The sequence below is a fragment of the Xenopus tropicalis genome, chromosome 2, assembly GCF_000004195.4.
Source record: "Xenopus tropicalis strain Nigerian chromosome 2, UCB_Xtro_10.0, whole genome shotgun sequence".
NCBI lineage: Eukaryota > Metazoa > Chordata > Amphibia > Anura > Pipidae > Xenopus > Xenopus tropicalis.
This window is the reverse complement of record NC_030678.2, coordinates 80,948,805-80,968,193: the sequence shown is the minus strand read 5'-3', so window position 1 is coordinate 80,968,193 and position 19,389 is coordinate 80,948,805. Positions and strand designations below refer to the sequence as shown.

General features: G+C 34.1%; 1 protein-coding gene across 1 annotated transcript; it reads right to left on the bottom strand.

The window, feature by feature from the left end:
* Positions 1-310: 310 nt before the first annotated feature.
* On the bottom strand, positions 311-15,734 carry grhl3 (grainyhead like transcription factor 3). The gene is given in 16 exon segments (NM_001005642.1): positions 311-1,565; positions 2,929-2,993; positions 3,369-3,454; positions 3,889-3,977; positions 4,591-4,622; positions 5,056-5,189; positions 5,286-5,364; positions 5,519-5,677; positions 6,131-6,225; positions 6,386-6,497; positions 7,768-7,921; positions 8,134-8,213; positions 8,344-8,668; positions 9,095-9,156; positions 9,479-9,659; positions 15,652-15,734. Coding segments are annotated over 16 exon segments (1,785 nt in total). The 5' UTR covers positions 15,669-15,734; the 3' UTR covers positions 311-1,450.
* Between the last annotated feature and the right edge of the window lie 3,655 nt (positions 15,735-19,389).

Sequence of the window (19,389 nt, the reverse complement as noted above, 5' to 3'; positions counted from 1 at the left end):
CAAATGCCAGATACTTGAACTTGGGTCTTTAATTCAAAAATTGGATAAAAATCATATAAGTTGCCAAGCACTAGTGCTGAAATTAAATGTAGCTTTCTTTAAACCTTTGTGCATCTAGAAAGACATATCAGGGTGCTGTAATGCTCAGTAAAGCTAAATAACTTTAGAAATATATAGCTGGCCACTGCAGGGAGCATAAATGCCTAAAATCACAGGAGAATGGTTCTGGTCAGATAGAGCAGTTCATATCCTTAACGGTATATTAATAATAAAGTCAGCATTATAAAAATGTAAAAATCGTACACTTTGGTATTATTTGCCCTTTATTATAAACAGGTATATAAAAAAAAATACATAGTCCAGGAAATGTGAAAAGGCAAGTTCTTGAAATGACAAAAATGCATTGCTGCTTACTAAAACACATAAAAAGACCAATACTTTCATACATACATAATATTTATATATACATATATATTTACAATGAGAAATGTATAAAACTGTAACATATTATATTAAAAGCTATTTCAGGCAAAAATGGCAGCTGTTTGAAAAAAAGTATTTTGCATTCTTTGTTGTTAGAATAAAAGTCTATGTGATAAACAATGAAAAACCAGAAATAATTCTGTAACAGCCAGTATAATGACAAAGCAGCAAAAAGAAAAAAACCCAGCTCATTTTATACTCTATGGTAGCCTCACAATAAAATGGCTGGTAAAAGAGACACTGCAGTTGGAGCATGGAATATGCAACTAAATGGCATAAACCAGTATTGCAATATCTCACCCACTAATATTATCAATAAATCTGTTTTGAATATTACTGCGTGTAATATATTCACAATGTGGTTATTTATCATACTGTTCCTGAGGCCTGGAGATGTTATAGAACTTAAATCACTGTGATAGGAATAGCAGATCTGTGAGGGTTTTATTCCATTTACTTTGAGAATGATTGACCTGATAATTGTTCTGTTCTTTCACAGAGGGAGAGACAATTCATTGCCCATCTAAAATAACTGCAGTAACCCAGTACAAAAACTGTATTGAAAAAAACATCCTTCTGTTCCAGCAGACAGAGGAAAGCAGTGGACAAATATTTTTGCAATATATATAGTAAAGCAAGAGCATCCATTTACAAGCAGCGGGTGTTGCAGAAACTGCAACTGTAACATTTCTTTTGGCAATATTGTGCATATATCTTCAGAAATCCTACGGAGATTAAGGATCTCAAATATTTGTCAGTCTTTAGTGTACAAAAAGTCTTTCAGTTTTAAGCAGTCATCTGTGACTCTCCTCTCCCGACTTTCTCAAGCTGCATAAACTTGTGTGCTCTTTAAATTCGGGAAGTGCAAGCACCCAGCATGGTTCTGAGGTCTGTAAAACTGAGGTCTTGTGCCTTTGCCTTTGTGCTTAAGTCTTTTTTTGGTCTTTGAAAGACCCACTAGTGAGCTTTATAGTTCTTTAAGTGTGACTTGGATTTTCCCATCTACGTCTGTCAAGTCCAATAGAAAAGCCACGTGGTTGCTGTAATGCTGGATGATGTTATTGTCCATGTTTACCAGAATTCTGTAGAAAGCAAGAAATATACAGTCAGTGTGATGATTTTGAATTTCAGAATGATATTGAATGACAAACACATAAATAAATAACCTAAAAGCATCAAAATATATTCTCTGAATACGAACTATATTATTATTTAAATAATACAGTAAGTGTCAAGACACGAAACAGTAATACAAGCTTTATTATTTTTTTTCACAATAGTGTCATTTTAATAAATGTTCCTTGTTTATAAGTTGCTTTTAAAAACAGTCTCTGTGTGCTTTAAATGGATTATGAGATGCGTGACTTGTCTGGTATAGCAGATTGTGTAACAGCAACAGTCATCCTCTAAATCCATTCTTCAGTTCCACCTCATGGGGAGGGAGATCTTTGGACAGGTGCCAATAACAACACGGCATTTGCTGTTCATATACAAAGTCAGCCGGGCTTGGAAGAGACTGTATCTTTCTATCTGACAAACTTTTTGACTTGTTTCCTTGAATGGCACTTAACCCTTTGTTTTTAATATTTTCTGAAGAGGTCACACCAGGCTTTTTTTTCACCACTGTATTTTCCCCAGCTGCCATTGCCTCCCATTGACCTAAATAGTTACTATTTATATGATGTAGGAAGGTCTTCAAATGACTGGACAGACTTCCTATCTATACACCAACAAGAATTTACTAAAGCTCTGCAGGTTGGGTAGCACAGTCAGAAAGTGTCTTATTCTTGCACCAGGCCTACTTTATTTAATATCTCTGCACTTATCCTTATATACAACTGATCCTCTACAGGGGCTGCATTATTTGTAAGCCCTGGGCTAATGCCCCTATTTGTGCTCTAAAAATATTTGAATAAAAGTCACTCAGCAAGAACAAAGTGCCACGGAAATATCAAAGGCTTAGCATTAAAAACTGTAGAAACAATACTTTTGTATATGAAAAAACTAAGGTGAACTTTCATAGACTGTTGGGTACAGTTGTTGTTGGCCCTCTATAGCCATAAATCTATAATGTTTGTGATAAGGGCCATAACCTTCTCTATAAATGTGTTCCCAGAGTTATCTCATCTGTTTGGAATTCAGGTATTTACTGATTAACCTTATTAAAGGTTTTAATTGCACAAGTGTTTTGGTTTATAGCAAATAATATGTCCCAGTCTGATGACAAAAGACTAAGAAGACCAATGCAAAATCTCAATGCATATTTTGTTCATATGGAAACTTTTTTGTCACGTTGCCATTTACAAAACAAAAAATGAAAAGAAAAACCCTTTTAGCTACTTATTAATAGATTATAGTGTTTCCTATTGCTTGAAAAGTCAAGGTTTCTATTTTAAGAAAAGCATTTGTCTGTGCAGGTAATTCCACTTTATTTTATGCACTCACCCTCGTTTGCATTTTTTGTAGACTCTGCAGATCCTTTCTTCTGGCAGTTCATATTTTTCTGAGATCTGTAGAGCACATAGAATAATGTCAGTTTCAAGAAAATCTGAGGTAAACCCTCTAATGACAATGCTATAGGACAATGTTTCACAAAGGGTGAATCTACAAAATTATGTTCATATATATATATATATACAGCAAATTTTCCTGTCTATACTATACAATAATCGAATAAGACCCTTCAAATTGGTGAGAGGTAAGGTTGGTGAGGTTGCAAAGCTAATCACTAGCATGCTAATCTATTGGTTTAAACCTCTTTCTTATATACTAGAAGCTGCAATTGGTTCCAGTGTGCACTACATTATATATATATATATATATATATATATATTTAAATTCTCTACAATATAAATGAAAAACACTTGCACAAGAGGTTTACTTACTGCATTTCTTAAACCCTTGAGATCTGGTGTTTTCAACATCAGTGCATCAAATACCTCTTCTGTTTCTCTCCGAACATATAACAACACTGCAGATAAGAAAAAAAAAAAAAAACAGTGTTATAGTAGGATGTACACTTCTTAAAAACTTCTTAAAATCACTAACATGCAGCTATGCATTTTTAAACCTGAAATTATTCCTTTAAAATATGCTTTTCGTTATTTTGAGCATCTCATACCAAAAAAGGAGGGTTATAGCTTTAACTGTTACAAACTATATATGTGTGTGTAAACAAGTTCTAACTATTACTATTTTGAGGTGCTTAGGGATGAACAGAAATATAGATTTTATATAATTATAGGAAATATATTAAGATATCCTTCTGCTAAGGATTTACTTAAACTTTTTTTGAATAGAATCTGATACATGAAAAAAATTCTATGAAAAAATCTATAGAAAAATACAGGAGAAAAAGAATGGAGGCAGTGTTATGCAGGGGGGAATGTGATTTAGGATGTATACCTCTTTGGGGGTCTTCATTTGTCTGTTGCTTGGATGGGGGTGCTTCAAAACTTTCAGGGAAGGACTGAGAGCTTCTTTTAAGTGATAATCTGCAATACAATAAAAGATTATTATAACCCATCTATATTTTAGTCAAGACCACACTTAGTACAATACATTATGTAACCAGTATAATATATCTTCAATATAACTGAAAGACAAAAGATACCTAAAAAATGGGGAATGGACCCAAATGGTAACAGGTTTCATAAGTAAAGTGTATATCTTTTGGGATAGAATAAGATCTTATTTTCTTAGCTTATAAATCAGCACTGTTATTGGTTTTACTTTTAAACTAAGTTGTAAACATGCCTTATGTTTAGACAGAGCAAAAAAAGGTTAAAGCTAGCAGAATAAGCTCTAAACTGTGTCTCTGCTCAAAGCCCACCCGCAGGATGGTTGTTATAATAATTTAAATTGCCTTAAATATAAATCAATATTAACAAATGTAAAATGGAACTACAAAGTCCAAATGCCTCAAAATGAGCATTATGGGTATATTGTAATAGCTATTTTTTAATATGAAGTCAAATATGGGGCTTTAAAAGGACTTTCTAGTTAGCTTATTAGTGGTAGGTGCTGTACAATGTGAATCAATAGCTCACGCAAATGCATTTTTTTTTCTTTTAACAGTTGCAGAAGTTAAGAGATCTTAAAGCTTACCTGTCACTGTTATCTGCAGCAGACTGAAGTACCTTAAAGAAAACAAAAAAAAAAGAAAAATTGTCAGTAACTGAAGTGCTGAAACAACTCATGGCTACAACACATTCTCTTGTGCTTCCATGGTGTCTGTATTTAAAAGGGCAGGCATTGTCCTCATTTCTGAAATTCCCATAGGTAAATCTTAGCCTGAAAGGTGTGTTTATATTGCTAAATTCCTGTGGCTACTGTTGACTCTGCAAATGATCTGACATATGTGGTCAACACAAAAAGAAATATAAACATGAATCATGAAATACAATATTGCTTTTCTGATTATGACATTATGGAATCTTTATAGGTCAGTTGCTATAAGAACTAATCTAAGTGTACAAAGTACTTTTTTCCTGGAGGAACCCTTGGTGTGCCTACAGAGGTGCTAAAATGTAATCTCTTTATCTGATAACACATTTTGAAGAATATACTTACAACTCCACATCTTTGAAGATTGGAATAATGAATGTTGGGGATGAACAAAACAGGGTGTGTTTCCATATCTGTCACTGGTCTCAGATATGTGAAATCAGACCCTCTGTATCCTGGAAGAACAGATGCCTTTATATCTGTAAGAGGAGAGCATCATTAGAAGTGTCCTGGTTTGAATAAATGATTTTCACACTCCTTTTGTAAGGAGACAGTCTGCTTCAGCTCTCACATACCTTTGTTATTTTGGTCAGCAGATTTCCCTTTCCTTCTAAACTGTTTACGTTCTTCATCCCTCATCTTTCTCTCTGCCCCCTGTTTAAAGAAGCAAGATACAAATTGTTTAGAAGTAATTAAATAAATGGCTTTATAATCAGCGTAACATTATATTATAATATTGTATATTACTTTATGTTTTATTGCAGACCTTTGTGTACAGTTGATCTTTTACAATAGTTTTGGAATTTACCTTATCACAGAATATTTTAATCTGGCAGACTGCACGATGAATGAGCCTCTTGACTCCTGTTTCAAAGTCATATGTGTCAATCTGAAGATTCAGAGGGACACCTTTAACACCCTTCTGAGATGAGAAGTCTGTGCTTAGGCAGTTAATACCAATAAATATCTAAAAGGAAACAGTAGAATATCAGTGAAAGACATTCAATGCATATATTGAGAGATTTTTTATAGGTAAGCCAGCATGGTCTGGTTGCTAAGTCTGTTGAAGCCCTAAACATTGATTACAATTGCTAGGTAGTGTTCCCAACTGTTGGCTTTTCTCTCCCTTAGAGATAATCTCTTGAGCCTTAGGCACTAAATCTACCCAGAGAGGTTTTCTTTTCTCCGTGGGAACAAGGACTGTATGAAAACAATTCATACTGCATCTAGAAATCTTTTCAGTTTATCTATACAGAGATCTTATCTGTAAGCATGCTGGCAAGGTTTCTTTACTTATTTTTGTGCCTGCTATTGATAAACACTGTCAGTACCCCTTATATTACTTGTAGCATTCAAACACCCATGAACAGATGACAGACCTATCTAAAACAGAATGGGTTGTTTTCCTGGTATACTCTACCTTAGCTTCTTCATTGATGTTCCAAACAAACGACAAAGCATTGTAGGCTACCTCTTCAATGTTCTCCACTGTGTTACAATTTTCTTTGTAATCAGCTGTAAAAGACATACATGTTGCATGAGAAGAATATATTTATATGAATATAAAATCAAACAATATGAAGACAAATACTGCTCTAGATAGAGATCAGTAGAAGATATCAAGAGATCACAATGACAACATAAAGAATGATAGCCTAATAATAATTAAACGTACCAACATCAATGACCCTCTGCTTTGCAGTTGGCTGTCTAGAGTGCCAGTGCTTCCATCGTTTCAGCTGTTCTTCAGGATTCTTCTCATTGTCAAATACTACCATGACCACGCTCTAAAGAGATAAATAAATATTTATAAGTATAATAGTACTGGCTGTAGCTTAGCTGTGTCTGCTCAGTGTTTTTAAGAAATGTGAAAAATGACAGTGATTATGTAATTGAAATTTTTTTAATGTGAAAAAACCCCCACACAATTGCGTTATAAAACTGTTATACCTTTATACCTACAGTAATAACCATGAACCTATTTTCCCCTACAACTTAAAGCACCCAATTCAAAAGTGCTTGAATAGTTTCTGTCATAATGAAGTATATACTTGAATCACTTTTGTGTCTCTCTATCACTCTCTTTTTAAATGTCCCTTGTAACTGTTTTATATATACATTTTATAAGAGACTGCATTAATTGATTTTAGAATATATATATATATAAGTCTAAGAAAGACAAACTGCATAGTTTATCCTGTATAGATGATAAAATACTACCACTGAATATATTGAATGCACTCTGCCTTTATGGGCTGTGTTTTAACAAAAGAAAAGGGCATTTAAAAATATTGAAAAGAAGGTAGTTTATCAGTGCCAACACATCACTATACGCAAATGCATTTGTGGACTGATATTGTTTGCCCTAGAGAATGGACCTTTATTCTCAATGACTCATGCCATATCAGAAGGCTTTCAGTAGTAGTATTTGTTCCATTCCTTCTGCTCTCCTAGGTGTATGTGTATTATGTGGCCCTATTTATCATTGTCCTCCAGGGTCCTGCTTCATAATACTGCCTTTCCTTGGTTCACTGGCAGTGTTTTAACTGTTTGGAAGCCCAATAATTTGCCTCTTATACACCCAACGAATGCACTTCATGTTTATTAGAGGAAACTGTTGTTAAGATGTTTGAACTAGTTTGCTTGTTTTAAGGTGTGGTTCTGACTCCTCATTATATAGTTTAATTTGTCCTTATCTTTTTTCACATCTGGGGATGATACTGGCTAGAAATATTTAGATACTTGAGGTTTTTTTTTTTATACGTAAGCATTACTTTACAGAGTTGGTAATTACCAAAAACATTAATTACTCTTTCATTAAATCAATATAGGTTTTGATGCCTTAAAATAAGAATAAGTGGAATCATATTGGATGTGTCCTATAACTGATTGACTCAAATGTAAAACTTGTCTTATTAGTCATGACTTAGGACCTAAACTAAAAACACAGTTGTTACACTTTCCTGAATCCATGAAGTATGTGTACCCTAATGCATTGATATAAAAGAAAAGTCACCCTATTGCAAAGGAGCCACAAAATATTTAATTTAAACTTACCTTGACTTTGTTAGAGGTCAAATGCACACATTTTCTGGTTTCTGCGGTACGGAGGTTGACTGGATAAAATTGGCCTTTATTAAGGTAAGCCATTGGTGACTCTCCAGACTTGATGTGAATTGCTTTGGGAGATTCTAGGGTGCATTCAAAGTCTCTGTAAAAATATTCATAAAATACATTTTAATGGTTACTCCAAGACATTAATGGATATATATAAATTGATATAAAAAACTGAACAGTATTCAAGTTGGCTGATAATTTTCATGCACTTGTTGTTCAACGCTATCCTTCAAGGAAAAGAGAAGAATTCACTACTCTCATTTACATACACATTTTGCATAACAAGATATTATGAAAAATATTTACCTATTTGCCTCTCCTGGTATATAGTCTTCTGAGCAGGTTGATTCTGCCTGGCTTCTAAGGATATCGTTGAATATGAGTGGCTGAAAATGTAAAAAAAAAAAAAGAAGAAAATTAGCGAGGATCATAACTCTTATATGACCGTTACATCTTGTTTTTACACTGTGCTGGGGTCCTGGCCTGCAGAAATTCAGTATCTAATATTAGCCTTACCTCTGGTGTATCCTCCTTGAAGGTGCTGTCTGGTTGCCATCTTTGTTGTGGTGGTGGCACATGTATAGGATCAAACAGTGTAGTCAGTGGATTTTTTTCATATACATCACATGATGTTGCCATGAAATCATCATGAGCATTGTTATCCAACTTTCCACTTGACAGAGGCAGTTTACTGGGATTTATGAGACAGTCCAGAGATAGATAGCTGTTCTTTTTATGTGTTTCTGAATACTCGTGAGTGGAGGAGTTATTGTCATTTAGAAATCTCATCAGCTGGGTGCTATCATAGGTTGAAATGTCTGAGTCATATTCAATACAGCTCCTATAATAAAAATAGATAATTAGTGGGGTTAATTATGACGCATAGAGTTTCATTTCCTGTAGCCTTTAAAGGAACCTAACTAAAATAGGCTTAAAAATATTGAAACTTGCATTTTGTTTCTGAAACAGCCCAGATATACAGAAGCTATATATTTTAGATATTCATGCCCCACATGATCATATCACACAACTTTTTACTTGAATTTAATAGAAGTTGCTTATTAGGCTTTCATAAAACCTTCTCCATTATATCATAAACTGCATGAATTCAATGACCTCATATTATAACTGACTCAGTCTCCACTGAAATATTAATAAACGAGAGCCACAATATTGGTCTTTTTTTCTCTATGTTTCTTTGGATTAAAATTGTTTTACTCCCCCCCCCTCCTAAAAATAACGTGCTATATGATTTTAGTATTGTTACCTTTTTACTTGGTCACAGCGTCCTGTAGATCCCTGAGTAATAATTCTCTTTTCCTTGGGGACCTAAGATATAAAATAAGAATAAGTTCCTTAAATAATAAAGGCAGGTCTAGAGAAATCTCTCTAGTTTAACAAGCATGCATATATAATTTAGAATGAAAAAGAGAACCATTATATTTAAATAATAAAGACAGCAATAACCAGACCTACTCTTTGTGAGAGCAACTCACATAACATTAACTCATCGCATATTTAACTCTACTTTTGGTAGAGCCTTAAATATGAGTTGTTACTTTCTGTAGTTTTCCAATTGAGACTCATTATTGCGTATAAGCCACATCATAAGTAACTAAATTGTGAATCTGAATTGCATTATATGCATTACCCTGTAGTAGTCATAGAGTAAGCTTAGTGCAGCAACCCCATCATCATCTCCATTTGCCCTCATCATGGCTTTAGTGGCAGCTGTCATAGGATTCTCCAAGTATTTTGACCAGGCTTCATCATCATTTGGACTTGAATACTTGAGGTTGATATCATTCTGTAGAAGCATCACTGGTCTGTAGCTGTAAAGAATGAAAGGATAGCTCATTTAGAATATGTTAATTCTACTATTAGACACTGTTAAAAACATTTATCAAATAACAGATTAGCAGTTAAATGTAATAATATCATATACTGTAGATACATGCTTTCCAAGTGTAAAGAAAAATATATTCCCTATCCAGCAACTGTTTGATCTTTAATCCTATAGTTAAGGAGACAGACACCACCCAAAAGCTTAGAACCATATAAAGAACAGACCCCTGCCAATACAATTATTGTCACACCACCTACAAGTTTACCATTTAAGAAACCACACCACTCATTTTGTGAGGATTAAAGCCACAGCATTTCTTAAACTACTTATCTGGAAAAAAACTAGAATGAGACATGAAACCACTTCTTATTGGATTCATGCACAGGGAATACACCCATTATCTTTTAACATTTAAGCAATGTAGTATATGTAATGTAATTATATATGGAGAATCTCTCTGCTATTCTTAAACCACTCAATTACTAATGCAATGGTGTAGTAAAATATAAGTAAATCTCCATGTTTACCCACAATGCAGCATTTTCCCTAAAATTCCACTGTAATAAATGGCTGCCACAAAGTAGTGTGTGTACAGCAAAGTGTACCTTACTAGCCAATGAGGGTGATAAATAGCATCTACACAAGTAAAAATGTTGATGACAGCAAGGTAAAAAAAGTCACTCTTCAAGGAAATACCTAGTACCTATATTTTGCCTTTATCAGCCTTAACTTCCCCTTCCTCTTAAATGATTATAATCGTAAATGATTATTGTTTGTTCACATTGTGAAACCAGGTTGTTTTAACAATACAAAATGTGCAAATTAGCTACTTATAAAACAAATCACCTTTGCACATTTAGGCTGTTGAAAGAAAGCAGAAAATATTAAACAGTTGTGTTATTAGAAATCCACGTCATTAAGGTACATGTATGATCCATTCCATGGAACAGAATGTTCAACACATCCCTTTAATTACCGACACTTGTGAAATATAGAGAACGGCACACAGACTCAATACAACTTTTCACAATCCATTGTATTAGTAATTAAGGGGATGAGTTGGCTATCCTGCCTTTGGCCATTCTGTTAAAGTTTGTATCTGTTTGCGTATTTGTGTATCCATTGCTTAGTTGTTGGTGCTATGCAGTAGCAGTGGTGGTGAACGCATCATTGCTCTAGGTGTGAACTAGACTTCCCATTGCTATATGGTAAATACAAACTGCTCCTGGATGCCACAACCTCAAAGAAAGGCTATATATTTACACAATATATTTAAACAAGTTGGTTGTGGGTCCCTAGTAATATTCATACTTTTTCAAAATGATAAAAAAAAATTTGTGCATTGTCTTCTGTATTTTCCTGGATATTATCCACCAATGAGGTCCCCTGACAGACATAACTTTATGGTATATTATGGCTCATACAATACATAATTCAGTTTTAATACAAATGGGTCATGATTATTCCTATAAAAAATACATGTTTTTGACTTGTTGGGAAATTTTCATTCTTGGCTGCGGAGGGGGCAAGGTGTATCTATTTTTCAGTGTAGGAATTTGCCCTGGGGAAAAATGCCAAACATTTACAGTATTTATTTCTTGCCAGATACTTCACTGAAATCATTTTTTTACATCTCTTACTAGGAAAAGAATGAAGAAGTTAGATCATTCACCAAAGGTGACACGTCAACAAATGTGCAAGCCAGTTGACAAAGCAGTAAAAATCGATTCTATTATTTTGCCCCAAACTTTTAGTCATCATGCAGTGGCAATATTTTTTACAGAAAAATTAAACAATGCAGTTGTTTGTAACCAATGCAGGCAATGAAGCTACTAAATATTTTATGAGCAAGATGAAGTTGTGACTGAACACAGAGGGTGTGTGCAGCATGTAGTATATTGTGTAAGTGGGTTAAGCGAAGGAAATGCTAATTGAATACCCTGATGCATTGGGTGTGGCTCCTAATGACAAAACTATTCCTGTTGTTCTTTTTTTGGATGGTTTCACTCTGCAGACAAAGTTTTGCCTGCAATAGTTACAAACGGGGGAGTATGAATGATGGAAACAGATATTTTAATTTATGTATAAAATACTGTTTATTTAGAAAGCCTCCCATTTTTTTATGCAAAGTTTAGCAGGGGTGTGCTGATGCATCTTCACACGGCCATACAATATCATGGCTACATTCTATGTAATTCTTTATAGTAAATAAAGAAGAGATCAGACCTGAGATACAAAGTGTATTTATGCTTTATACAATGCCCTAGGGTTAACTCACATGGGCACACATCCACAGTTATCCAAGTGCATATGCCATTAACACTATTCAGTATCATATATTAAATTAGGTTTTAGTAGTCAGCATCTTAGTCCCTATTACTACAGCATATATTCATGAATCTGATTAGTGTGGCCTGCTTCCTTGGATATTACTGCATCCATCAACACTCTGTAACTTAGATTTAGTTAGTAGCTTTACCATGAGCACACCCTTTTTCTGTCTTGCACACACGCACACATTACACTGCAAATGTGTGTGTGACTGACAGGTGCACATAAAGCCTATTGAGTCTGTGTGAATAGTGCTGTCTCCTGTGAATAGATCACCTGTCTACTGTGAATGAAAAAGCTGCTGACATGCTGACTCAGTGCGGCACTCACGTTTATTTAATGTGCCCTTGGCTCCAGGACTGCTGTGTAGAATGCACCCCCTCATTCTTCACTTTGTGCTGAGAACTTTAATAACACACCTTACGCACAGCAAAACATTTGCTACCGGCACAAAAGGTTTCGACCACAAATACAACTAAAAGGTTTCTCTGGTTCCATTTTTATGGGGTTTACATGCTCTAACTCCTGCCTGCCAACTGTGCAGGACACACCTATAGTAGGGGAATATTAACAACTGGTGACAGCATATGTCGGGATACACAAATATAAAAAAAACTTATCATAACAAGAATTTGCAAGGCTTAAAAGAATACTTTTTAACATTAATAGTTTTAAGGTAATGATAAACACTCTAGTACTTGATAAAATGGTAACAGAACAGAATAAGAAATGCACTGCACATAAGATAGGACTGTCTTGAGTAAAAAGAATAACCAATAATAAAATGGTATTTTTTTACTAAGAATAAATTCTTATTTTTTATACCAGGCTAGATTAGCAGCTTTTATGTGATACACACATATATGCACATATATGCCACATATCAGGCATGCAGATGTCTATACTGAAAGGTGAAGCAACTGTTTACGTGTACCGAGACTCCATTTTACAGTTTGCGTGTCTGCCCTCGTAAAATGGATGCTACGTCTGCTTCTTCTTTTAGTGCATTCTTATAATACTTTAGGCTTAGTTTCTCATCAGGCCAAAACCAATGACAATACAACAGTAAGGACAGCACATGTAGGTGGTGCTTCTAACATCAAAGCACATTTTTTTGTTTCATCAAAAATAAGCAATAAAAATAATGTGGTTTGCCATATATTCATTCTGTCTCATACACTGAGGAGGTATTATAGGCAGCAACAATAGTGTAAAACTATTCTAATGCTATGAAAAAGCATAAAGGCACCAATTGAGCTGAATTTACTAACAAAGGGCACAGCCAAAAATCCCTGTGGTTCTTATGCCACACTTCCCAATCTTGCGGCACTGTGTAGCTATAATTGGCTGCCACTTGCTTCATTACCAGCTGATGGAATGAGTCACATCATGTTTTCAGTGACATCACTGACCTTGCCTTTAATCTAAAGCATAAACATACGAGGAAAACAAATCAACAATCCAACTGGTAGCTAATCTCTGTGTTTATATACAACACTTTGTGGTCTAAACAATATCAAGGGCTGTAGTACTGGCTTGCCGAACTAGTATTTCATTGTTTATTATCTGTTAAACTAGCACCATGCAAACACCTTTACGTGGAAAGTGGACACAATTTGCCCCCTATTCTGCACTGCTTTTCTAAAAAAAATATAATGTCTACATCTATTTATTCATTTTAATTAAGTATTTCTTTTAATTGTCTTGCCTATAAATATATCATGAACCAGGGGTCACAAAGCTGCTCTTTTTGTATCTGTTACCCTATTCCAGCCCACATCATTATATATAACCACTAGGATTGTGTTAGTCTTTCAAGTCGTGTCAGATTTTACATAAGAATAAAGACAATATCAAATAAGTATTATGATTCCTATATTCACACATTGTAGTCTTTTATACTGTATGGATATTTGTTTTTTTCATGGTTGTATTTGCTTCTGAAACGACAGATTGGATTAGGGACAATGCTGTCCTGTCAATTACATTTTGGAAACTACACCGAGCATTCTTATAGAAGAATTTAACGAATTGTAACCAGCAATATGTCCTAGTATATCCTTCAGTGATTGCTCTGTTAGCTATATAAAGATGTCAAATAATTTAGTAGGCCCTAAGCACTACTATTATTAGTTTGTATATTTTGTTTCCTTCATTTCTTTCACTTTAAAATATAACAAATTGCAAAAAATGTTATTAAAGATTCCATTAAATCTATAGAATTTAAACCAAATGCAGAATTATACACATGTGTTTTAATTTTCTGATATGCACAATATATTATTATAGGAAAAAACAAGGTTTCTCCTGATAGTCACAGAGAAAGATATTTGAGATGATTTTCTGTGTTCATTACAACATAATAGGTTGCACTTTAATGACAACCTAACTAACAAAAAAAACAAAACAAATGCTAAGTGTGATACCTCTATCCAGTAACCAGACTGTTGCTTGACTGTAAATCATTAACATATTCTAAAAGGAACAGATTCCTGAATGATGGGCTAAAAGCCCTTTTCTTAGATCCGCATGTTTTGAAGTTTCAAATACATGTTTTTGTCTAAGCAAATTAAATGTATTTAAAGCTCGCATGCTAATGGCTGGTGCCATGGTTTCAGAAGTGAAACTAAGGTGAAACTCAATGACACCCATCTTTTGTACTCATGGTGCCAACTTGTCTCAAAATAAATTAGTTGCCTGTTCTATTGGCTTAAATGTTTTTAACATTTAGACAGCATTTTTATAAGCACAGGACTTTTGGAGTAAAAGAAAAAAAATCAAGCCCAAACAAAGAGATGTATATATACATTGGAAGCTGTATGCCAATTTGATTTATTATTAGAACTTATTCTTTATCCACCATAGCACGTTATATGTACCAAGTCCTATATAGGTCTTTGAGGCCCAAATTGAAACTGCAAAAAATAAAACCCTAGCTGAGCTCTGCTTATCATAAACAGTGATTCAACCCAGCATTAAAACATTCATCGGAAATATGCCAGCCCCTAAATAAACCATATCTGTATCATGAAAAATGAAAGAAAAGAGATACTATTTGCTTTGGTCCCAAACTTTAGTATACAATATAATGCGCAACAGCATAGTATTAATACGGGCATTGCCATAACATGCAATGGAATATTGACAGTAAATTCTATTTGTAACAATGCCAAGTTAATCTGAAAACCTTAATCATACTCAAATGCATTATGACCATACAACGTCAATGTTTTCCACACTAGGTAAATACACTGCATATTCAATATTAGTGCCTAATTAAAATAATAACTAAAGGGCACTCATTTTCAAGAAAAATTAAATATTTCTTCTTCTTCTACAATTTTTAAACATAAAATTGTAAATTTGACTTAAATCACCAAGCTATAACGTTTTTAGCTACCACATTTCACAACAGAAAAAAGTCATCAATAAACCAGAAAGTTATGAATAACTAACAAATATCACAAAGGTACAATCCATTTTAAGTCAGAAATACATTAAAACACACTTTCAACTTGTGTTGTGTTTTAAGTCTACAACACCAGTATAAAACTATTTAGTAAAATATAAACTCCAGTGCCAGTAAGCAACACGTAAGCAATGAACCTTAACAATATTAGTGTGGAAGAGTTAGAAGTTTTACTTACTCAAGTTCATTAGACATTTTTCCCTCAAACTTAAGTGACTGTAACCTCTGCTGACTTGTGCTCTTCTAGTTCTTGTTACGCAGAGACATCCCCTGTAGAATGAAGTGTTAGATTTATGCGGGAGGATTTGTGTGCAGGTATTTTCACTGACAGGTGGGCCCTGCAGCTGATTGGCTGACGAAACAGGTGCCTTAAGACAGACACACCTCAACAGGTGCAGCACTTAACTCTCCGTGAGCCAGTGCATAAATGTGAATGAACCGAAGCTAAACAAACACCTCCTTAAAGTGAGGCAGAGACAGAAAAAAAAATTGTAAAGAAACTCAGACACCAGGCGAAACTTAACCAAAACTGCAAACAAGTCTTTGCTTGCTGGAAATCTGCAGCTGAACGGTGAAAAGATTAAGCTATAGCTTTCCTATGTATTCATTGTGCAAGATCACTTGCTACTTCCCTTCAAATAGGACACTATTCCCAAATACTTTTGCTGGGAATTACTGAGAAAAATTGCAAAAATCATTTAAGTACATATGTTGGATTAATACGTATAAAATCACTATGATATGAATGCTGGCATGTATGCAGTATTTTTACTTTTCTATATGAAATATTTTGAATTAATTGTAATATGTTTAAAAATATTGCATAGTATATTTAAATGATTAGGTATAGCAGTTCACAGCCTGCAAATTAAAAGAGTCAATTATGTGTGTTAATATGTGTGCATATTATATTTATTGCATAAAATATGCAGGATACATGTCATACACCTTTCCCTTATACTTCCATGAAAGTAATGTATATTACATTATAGAGGTATGTATAGTAGTGTTCTAAGATTTTAGATATATATATATATTTATTTATTTATTTGCAGATGTCATTAACACTATTTATGCATTAGATGAGTCAGTGGCATCTGCTTTATTTACCAAGGATGGAGAAATGACAACACATGTGGAGTACCGCAGCATGTAATTTGTACTTGATGCAACAGAAAGAGGCAAATTGTCTGAGTCACTCACACAGCAGATGAACTATCATGGGCAGGCTAAGTTTCTGTGGGAGATGCAAGCATGGACTTGCAGGAATAATTTTAATAGTCACAGTTACTCCATCACCTCACCCTGTCAGAACTCCGGCCTTCTATTCACCATTTATTCACACACGGAATGTGTGTAATAAAGTGAAATACTTACAGGATTATACGAAAATAATGGAAGTTTTGTGCCCTCCATCTGATAAAAACTCATATATATCAAGGTAAAACATCTGATGCTGGGGCGAGGAAGGAATTTATTTCCTTGCTTTTAAAAAAACTGCCTAATGCTTCTATAGATACACAGATATCTAACTGTATAGATAAAAAATGGCACTCACATGGTTCAAACATCAAAAATGAAATGATGGCTCATTATTTAGCGTTTCAGTCCCCCACTAAAACTTTAATCATAAATAAAACTAAAAGAAAATAATTAATAAATATATATACTTTTTTAATTGTAAGCACATTAGGATTTTTGAATATGAATATAATTATGCAAAAAGAATAGAAATATTATGTCCACTTGTAATATTTTCCTATTTAAAAATGTTAATTTGGATAGATCAGTCATACTTTTCATCCATCTTAAGGAAACTGCATGTACAACCAACATTTTGGTCCCCTGAAGGGGACTGAAACGTGAGTTGTACAAGCGATTTTCTTAATATGCTATGTGGCAGATTTATCAAAATGTGAGTTTAGAGCTTAATACATAAAAACTCACTCACATTCTATTCATTCTCATGGGATTTTTAGACATATTGATTAAATGGTGAGTTCTAACTTTTAACCATTGATAAATACACTTCTAAAAATCCCAATGGGAATGAATAGAATATGGATCATTTTTTTGTATTAAGCTCCAAACTCATATTTTGATAAATCTGCCCCTATTTTTGGTAACACTGCATTCACAGAGGTGGGTGGTGAACTATGCATGGGAACTTAGTGCCTGCCTATGTGCTTTCTTATGTGACTTAGCCCTCTTACTATGCATGTATGTATGTCAATATGTCATTTCACACACAGCAGGTACATTTGTTGTCAATATCAGTACATACGTTGACCCCATTTTTGTGAAGCACTTTTAAATCTTATTAGGAAAGTTATAGTTGTAAATCAATAACATGTAAAAATCTCAGCAAAAAAAAAAATCTAAAACTTGTACATTAAAGGGGAGTTTAGTAATATATCCTATATGCAAACATTGGGCAGAATTAATTCAAAGGACAGACTGGTGTGCTGGTGTTTACCAACAAACAAATCAGAGCAATGGAATGGTTTCTGCTGTGGAGCCATGAGATGCTGTCAGTCTGATGTAAATTAACTTGTTCTGGTTTCCCTTACTTTTACCTTAAAAGAAAACAGAAACCTGAAACTAGGCAAAACCATAAACGTCAATAATTTAATAATCAAACTGATGCAGCAATGATATTTTGTTATGGTTTTGCATATGGTATTTGCCCAAACTGTGCCTTATGTGCTTTTTGCATAGTGTTGTAAATTAATCCATTGATTTTATCTAGAATGTAATGCTATTTTTATATTAATGTTTTGCTTGCCAAACTACAGCATATCTGAGATATCTGAGGTTTTATTCCTGTTTCTTTTCTGAAACAATAGAAAGTATGACAGCTTAGTACATTGGTTTATCCGTACATGCACATTAATACCACACAGACTTATTGCTTTACTGATAAATCTGACCTATATTTTTAGCAATACAATGCCTTCAACATAATCGATCTATTAAAGGTAAAAAGAAATATCTTTTTTTTTTTTTTACCTTAGCAATCTATTAAAAAAGTATGAAAACATAAGCAATTTCATTCAATGGAGCAGGTGCCATATGGTTTCAACCCTGTATTCTGTGTTTCATTTATGTTTTTAAAACATGACCACCTTTTACAGATAAATTGGTAAATGTTTTGACTCCAGTCTAGGGAATACTGTATAGCTATTGGCTAAAGGAACCTATTTCTGCATCGCCTTCTTATTAGGACAACGAGTCATAAGAACACAGTATGTAAATATTACAACATGCTTAAACAAGTGCACAGTGTATCTTCTTTAAAGGGAAATCAGGATTAGAAAACTGCATTGATAGTCACAGTAAGATAAAATGTACATTTCAGGTGCACTGAAGTACACAGAGCAGCTTTCACACGGATATCTTGATATATGAATCTGTCATACGTCTGTAATACGCACCCAATGTATCAGAGTGGCACAGCCAAACATGCTGATGCACATCCATCCCCCTGACTTTAGCAATATGATAGGAACAACTTCTATACGTAAACCTGCATTATAATACTGAGAGGCACACAGCATAAAATGCTAAGGAAACTAACACATGTTTTTATTATTTATAAATAAAACCTAGGGATTAGCTTTTCAAGTGTGGCTTTAAAATGTAACTTTAAGTAGTGATGTGTCCGGCAGGAACCATTATTACAGTAATTGCATCCTACAGCCAATGGTATTGTTAAATAATAATACTGTAGCTGAATCTTGGTAGCTAACAGCCCGAGGTGTTGCTGGAGGTGGTCACTTGACCGTTTGAAGGGAGGCTGTCTGGCAATTTACAATGACAACCGTGATTAAGCACCCATCCCAGCTAACGACTGTGCACTAATAACCTTGAAATGAAAATCACCTGCTGGATTAAAAAAACAACATATAGGTTTGTT